The 7653-nt window shown below is 38.1% G+C and overlaps 1 protein-coding gene across 1 annotated transcript in view; it reads left to right on the top strand.

Annotated features, from left to right (window-relative positions):
• LOC101859289 (cytochrome b561 domain-containing protein 2) overlaps positions 1-6551 on the top strand; it is a gene marked incomplete in the record, with an annotated part of 16881 nt that extends 10330 nt beyond the window's left edge. Inside the window, 2 exon segments of the mRNA XM_035973265.1 lie at positions 2618-2775; positions 4054-6551. Of these exon segments, the coding sequence (XP_035829158.1) occupies positions 2618-2775; positions 4054-4302 (407 nt within the window).
• Positions 6552-7653: the final 1102 nt, after the last annotated feature.

The raw sequence follows: 7653 nt of genomic DNA, 5'->3' as shown, positions 1-7653 counted from the left end.
TATTTATATGTCTTATAAGCGCCGAAGAGTAGAGGTGTTTCTAGAGAGTAATAGACAAAAAGAAAAAAAGAAGAAGAGACAGTGATGACAGATGGTGTTTCTCCACACCTGCCCATAGTTTATTGGGGTTGATTTGTAATGATGTCACAGTTGTATTGTTCTAGGGTTATTGACCTGGATTGGTATCTTTTACATTTTGCCATGTGTGTGTTCAGTTCTCAGCAGGAAGAGTGCTGTTGCAATATAGTTTTATCAGATGATACTGTTTCCAATTCGTGAAACAGGCAGTTGACAAATTTCAGTTACATGTGACATGAGATTTGGAAAGTTCAAATTCTTCTTGATACATTACAAGAAAAAAATATTCTTGCTTTTATCAATTGACAGCGTATTAACAGTACTCATTGTCAGAAATTAACAGTACTCATTGTCAGAAGTTAATAGTAGGCCTACTCATTGTCAGAAGTTAATAGTACCCACTGTCAGAAATTAACTGTAGCGGTTCTCTTTTTCAGAAATTAACAGTACACTCATTGACTCATTGTCAGAAATTAACAATACACTGATTGTCAGAAATTAACAGTACACTCATTGTCAGAAATTAACAGTACTGATTGTCAGAAATTAACAATACACTGATTGTCAGAAATTAACAGTACACTCATTGTCAGAAGTTAACAGTACTCATACTTATTGTCAGAAATTAACAGTACTCTCATTGTCAGAAATTAACAGTACTCATACTTATTGTCAGAAATTAACAGTACTCTCATTGTCAGAAATTAACAGTACTCATACTGATTGTCAGAGTACTCATTGTCAAGAATTAACAGCAGTCATTGTCAGAAATTAACAGTACACTCATTGTCAGAAATTATCAGTACTCATTGTCAGAAATGAGTGTGATACGTCAGTGCAGAAGGATGAAAATACTCAATGGATCCCATGTGTAGATCAGACTTACTTTTTTGGCTTGTAACGTGTGCACTGGAGCTGGGCGAAGAATCGAAACCGGAACCGGTTCCCACGATTGATGCTACGGAAGAAAAGTGTCGACTCCTTTTTATGTAAACCAACGGTCACCAGTTACCTTAATTATTAAAAATCTTCTCTTTTTTTTTGGAATTTATTTTTGAAAAATAAAAGTTGATGCTTTATAGTGTTCCAAAATCAAGGCCATCCAAAATCCCGAAGATGTCCGGAGCCAACCGGGTAATCATCGAAAAAAAATCACATCATTAGAAAGTTAGTAATTGGGTTCGGAGTTGATTCCTAGGATTCCTAGCTTGCAAGAATAGGGAACCTCGCCGCCCAGCACTAGTGTGCACCATAATAATAATCACTACACCTGCCTCAGAAGCTGGCATTTCTTGCTCCCATGATATGACATTCATTAAGGTAAGCGTTTACTTTTTTTTAAAATGCTTGTTTGAAGCATTAAACGCCTTTTACATTTTTACAAATTAATTTCGAATTCGGTCTTTTTAACGAAGATGGAATATGTGAGGCTTAGTGGTGAAATCAGATGCTCGTCAACGTAATGAAATCAAAGAAATGGGCAATTTTTTTCTCATTTTCTTTTTTGGGGGGGGCCCGACACCTTTTATGCCCATTAAAAACACATTTCTGTGTAGATTTTACTGAAAAACATTGATTAAAGACACACACAAAAAAAATGTAAATTTCAATTTCTAAATGCTCTAGCAATGGAAGTTACCTAACTTTGGTGGCCATTTTCTCATTAGTTTTACCTCTGAAACCAGGCCACCCTAACCTCCTTCAATCGCAAATATTACAACTTCTATTCAACATAGATGGATATATTTTTTTAAACCAAAAGCAAAGCAAGTGAACCGGCTTTAACATGATACCCATAATCCACCACGTCGTGACACATATTGAATGATATGGGGTTGTTTAAGTGTCGTTATTATTTCTGGCCATATATTTCCAATTTTTTCCCCCTTTTTCTCGTCACATCTTGTTGGGATGGACGACCACATTTGTTCTGGAGTTTGCCCTTGTCTTATCTTGGGCCTGTGGAAGCAAGTCTCCTTTTCTTCTCAGAATTTCTTTGGATCAAAAGGGGGCTCCAGTGGCTAAGGGAGTAGTGAGTTTTGACTCAAGCAATGTCAAGCAAGTGTCGGTGACACGGGGATCAGATGGGTGGTCACTGGAGTGTGTCCTTGAGCAAGACACGACAACCCTAGCTCAAATTACAGGGCGCTGCACAGTGGCAACCGACAGTGGCATTGTTTGTAAACTGTTCTGTATTTGTGTAATAGTGTGTATTTATGTATGTATGTATTTACGTATGTACGTATTTATAATTATGTATTTATGTATGTATGTTTGCCATTGTAAAACAAAGTGCCCTTCTGGGACAAATAAAAGTGTAATTTATTATTATTATTATTTATTATTATGATTTCAGAGTTTCATAATCTACAGAAATGAGTTTTTGTGAGGCTTCTGTAAATCTCTTAACATTAAGGTCAAGAGATGAGAATTTTCAAGTTTTATCATGAACAAAAATAGTTTTTGGTGAGATTTCATGATTCTATTTCTATAAATCAAGACCCTTTTTCGGTTGTTGTTTTTTTTCTTTCGTGATCAGGAGTGGCTGCCATCTATGTGAACAAAGACAGAGCGGGAAAGGATCACTTCACCACGTGGCACGGCCTGATCGGCATCATTACCATGGCCTACTGCTGCGCCCAGTCGTGCGGGGGCGCTCTGGCCAAGTACTACAAGTATGTCGGGGGATTTATCAAGGTGAGACAAAAGCTCAGGAGTTGACCGAGTAAATACGCTCGATTGTAACGGATGAGTTGATGTCGTCGGGTGAATGAAAATTAGATCAACTCATCCGTAGTTCAACTTCACCGTAGTTCAACAACTCATCCGTAGTTCAACTTCACCGTTGAGAACTGTCAAGAAGAAGAGGTACTGGGACCCGAGAAAAAGATCAACTTAACCAAAGATCAACTTAAGGGAGTCAACTGTATAAGCGTTTTTTATACCCCCATCAATACAATTTCGATTATTTAGGGGGCTGGCTTCAACTGTCTGTCAAGGCCAATCTATTCTGAGAGGGATACAACATCCCAGCAGAAAGATTGAGATGCTCAATAAAAATTCTCCCCGCTCGGGAATAGAACTCGGGTCTTCCTGCTTGCAGCTGCAAAGCACTTAATTGCAGCGTCACAGCTGCCAGTGACCTTGTTACTGATTGTCATAATAGTAATAATTCATTTCAAATTTATATGATTCATAAAATAATTTTTCAAAAGAAGAACTTTCTTGATAGTTCAATTGATATTTCTGATGTCTATCAGCATTGATGATGTACTTTTCCAACCTTAGCGTAAGAATGTTCAGGGATGCCGAATGATTTTTTTTTAAACTGAAAATGAGTGGAGCATGTCATCTCACCTAAAACGGATACGAACCTTGTAAAGTTTTTCAATGAGCAAAACAAAAACGTCTCTCTTACCTCTCCCCTTTCCTTTGCAAGTGTGTGAAAAAAAAACCGGAAAAAGCCTGAACAAACAGAGATTTGGCTTCCCTGGAATGTTGAAAGAGATTTCGTCTTCTTCTCGATCACATCACACTTGAAGTCCGGTATCTGTCGTAAATTTGGCCGTCCTGCTCAGTTCATCCGTCGGCCCGTATAGCTTCTCCTGTAGTGTCAGTGGGGTTGGCCACGTTTCCCGTCTCAGGGCCCTGTGTGTCCTGCAGTGCTGAAGGATGTGTTCTACAGTTAGGTCCACCTCTCCACACTGGCATTTTGGTGATTGTATTAGTTTTGAAAGAGATGAAAGTGGGTAGTTGGCGGGTGCTCTGATGTGGTTTGTACTTCTTTCCTGTCAAATTTCTGTCATCCTTATCTCCCCTTCTTCTTTTTTGGTTGTTACTCTCTTGTAACATCTAATTTTCTGGCGCTCATATGACCTTATGCAGTTGCAAGTGCCTTAAAACACTTACTAAAACAAAAGAGATGAGACCCAGTAGTCTCACTCCCCCTTGTGTGTCCCATCTCTCTCACTTCAGGTGAAGCTGGCAGATCTCAAGCTGTACCACGCCACGTCAGGTCTGTTTGCCTACACGCTGGTCACTGCCTCCTTCGTGCTGGGGCTCCAGTCCAACTGGGCGGTCAACAACATCCACTGGCTGCTCTGGTACGTCTGCATGGGCTGCGTGGCTGCCTCCGCCCTGGTGGTCATGACCCACATAACCACGACCTACATGCCGCAGACGCAGCAGTCGCGACCAGCAAGCTCAGCCAGCAGGAAGTCGTAAGTCGTGGAGAGCTCAGCTGTAGCTATTTTTGTTTGTTCTACCTTCTCATTTTCTACAGATGGCCCGAAATGTGCCACCTACGAGGAAGAAATACAGGGTTTTTCAAGTCAACTTATTTTTTTTAATGTTTAAGAATGGACTGTACCTTTGAGAATTACATGTAATATTTGTAATAAAAATTTTCATAATATCGGATTCATTTTTCAACCATGGAAAATGTATATATTATGTTGTTTCTTTGGCATAATGTAGTGTATTAATTCTTAATGAAAAGTTTTGGAATTGTTGTGACCCGTGTTCTACTGATTGTTGTCACGCATGTTGTACTGCCTCACAGAGCTGACCAGCGGTACTGGCAATTTTCACTCTGTTGATGCTATTTTTTTCCATTTACAAATATACTTTCTCACTTCCATTTATTTGAAACGGGTTTGTTTTGGGGGGTTTTCTTACCGCAAACGATCAATAAAAGTCTTCTTTTTTTTTTTTTGCACCAGTGAAATTTCATCCCGGGACCAGTAATCACTGTTCAATAGGAAACTCTTTCTTCTTCCTCTTCCTCTTCCTCTTCTTCTTTTTGTTCTTCTACTTCTTCTTCCTCTTCTTCCTTACATCGATGACAGTCAGAAAGTCAGTCCGGTGGTGCACACAAACTGTGCTGTTCTCTCTAGATCCTCAAAGCTGCCCTACAGTTTTCTCTCCAGTGGTGTAGCATGTAGAGCCGTGTCTGTGCTCTTGGGGTTGTGAAGTGAGTACAGTACTTCAGGATTGTAATTGTAAGGAAACTATTACTTTTGCGCTACACCATCACTTGTGTTTTTTGTTTTGTCGGCCATCTGTTGAGTGTTGAGTTGCAGTCATTTTTTGTTGATGGAAAGAAACTGAGGGTTGATGAAAATACAGAAAGTTTCTCACATATCGTTATTCTTTCTTTTGTAGCCAACAATTAGATGTTGCAATGTAGTTTTTGTCATGAGATATGTTAATGTAGCTTATTTCAATGATACTTGCCTTTTTTTTTTCTTTTATTGCTTGTTTTTTAGTTTTAGTCTTATAATTGCTTGTTTTTATTTAATATTTACAGTAACAATTTTTTATTCCAATGCTTTCTTTGAAAATCCTAGCCACGGAAGAATTTACTCATTTGCTCACTGGCATCTTTGATGACTCTTATTACTCTTAATATTTTACTTTTATTTTGTGTAGGTGCAAGATAATAATTATGTACTATTTTATCATCATGTACATTCTTGTGCTAGAAGAGTGTGTGTTCATACATCTGTTGTTGTTACGCTGTGTGCACTACAGACCTGATTGTTTTTCTCTGTAAAAGTGAAAGTATTTATTTCTAAATTCTGAATGGCCTTTCCTACTTTTTGTTCAACGATTCATCCTCCTTACCAGAGAATTCCACAAGTCCCACAAGTCGCTGTGATAATAAACGTGGGTGTTTGTTGTTACTTTTACCAGCATTATGATGACCTGCATGTTATACCAGTGCCAGGGTCTGTGGTGGAGCCATCAGACACGCCAAGAGATTTAGTTCCGTTCCTACAAGAAGAAGAGATAAGTTTTTTATACAAATTGTTTTCCTCTGTTCGTTGTGATGTCTCTCTCTCTCTGCTTGGTTTGGGTATTGATGGCATCGTTGATGCGCAAGGTCGAAATAGCTGACTTTGTAAGTTGTAACACTTTACTTTTCTGATTCAGCGTCCATTTAGGGTCTAGCCCTTTGGCCTGTCAGTATGGCATGGCAAAGAATTGACAGTTTACTTTGTGAGTGATCTAAAGTGTTTTATTTCGGGGCTATGTAGAACACCAACATCTTAACGAAATGTTATTGCCTCAGTTCCCCTTTTAAATCTAAAACATTAAACGAATATTACAAATTGAATTTTTAAAAATTTATCTTTAACCCTATCCGTGCGCCCTAGGGTCATTTTGTACCCCCGCGGTTGTATTCTTCACATTTTAGAATACTTCTACCACAAAGTTCCCCACGTCGTATGGATACAATAATAAAACACGACATACGGATAGGGTTAATTTTCATCACTTCAGCAAAGCCTTGTGTTTAGAATTCTGACTTCTAATAACATTTCTATGGCAGAACCTGTAGCTATTAAGTGCGTACCCATTAGAAAAGTTGCCCATTGCTTTGACTTTGAATACTTACCATGACTTTTGCCCTGTTTTTTTCATTCTATTTGTGGAAGATGAATTTTTAAAATAAACAGATATTACTACAAGATTGGCTTTTTGTTTTGTTCGGGGTTGTTGGGGTTTTTTTTGCAGTGAATTCCACTTAAAGTGAACACTGTTAATCCGAAAACAGCAGCAGATCAAACGAAAAGAAAATCCACAATTTGTTTTTTCTTCTTCTATTTTAGTTTTAAAAAGTGTCTGTACTGGCGCAGAATTCTGTTTTAGCCGACTCCACTGTATCTCCGATAGCCCAAGTAGGCCTACCTTTGACTCATTTCACAGCACTTTCAACACAAACAGGTCATAAAGACTAGAGGTGTTACTGAAGAGTAACATACAAAAAAAGGAGGAGGGATAAGGACGATAGATGTTTGATTTTGATGAGAATGAAGGAGCAAACCACACCAGAGCACCCGCCAACCACCCGAATGTATTTACCCTGCTCCATCAAATTATCTTATACTTATAAATAACTTATATGTATACAGAAACTGAGATGACACTCACTCACTGCATTCCACGTTCATTAATTCCGATCATTCATTTGAAAAAAAGTAAACAAAAGTCCACGGTATAACAACATAGTTACCCAAACTTTATTTTCCACATTATTCCCATCTATACAACAGTAACCACACAATCGTCATCATCATCACTGAACAAAGTTTCAAAGTGGCACAGACTCCATCACACAAATACAGCACGATATAACCAGACTTACTCAACTCATCATCATATACAATATACAGTGCAGCCTCTCTATTGCGACCTTCGATGTAACGACACCCTCAGTATAGTGACATGGTCTCCAGGTCCCCATTTTTTCCTTATACAGTATATCACGGATAGGTCCAACACAGAAGACTCGAAATCACGCATCCATCAAATTGTGCCCGCGTCCCGTTTTTTTTTTTTCCTTCTCTTATCTCTTTGTAAGACAGATCCCTCAAACTACCAAGGCCGGTCCCGACGAATTCAAGCTCTCCGTGTTATACTGCATATATATATATATATATATATATATATATATATATATATATATATATATATATATATATATATATATATATATCTATCATATCTTGGTTGCTTCTCTGTAATGACAACTCTCATTAACGATTTTTTAATATATATTTTTTTTTATAG

The sequence above is a fragment of the Aplysia californica genome, unplaced genomic scaffold (assembly GCF_000002075.1).
Source record: "Aplysia californica isolate F4 #8 unplaced genomic scaffold, AplCal3.0 scaffold01087, whole genome shotgun sequence".
In the NCBI taxonomy this organism is placed as follows: Eukaryota; Metazoa; Mollusca; class Gastropoda; order Aplysiida; family Aplysiidae; genus Aplysia; species Aplysia californica.
Note: the sequence above shows the minus strand (reverse complement) of the source record. Positions and strands in the feature narration are given on the sequence as shown.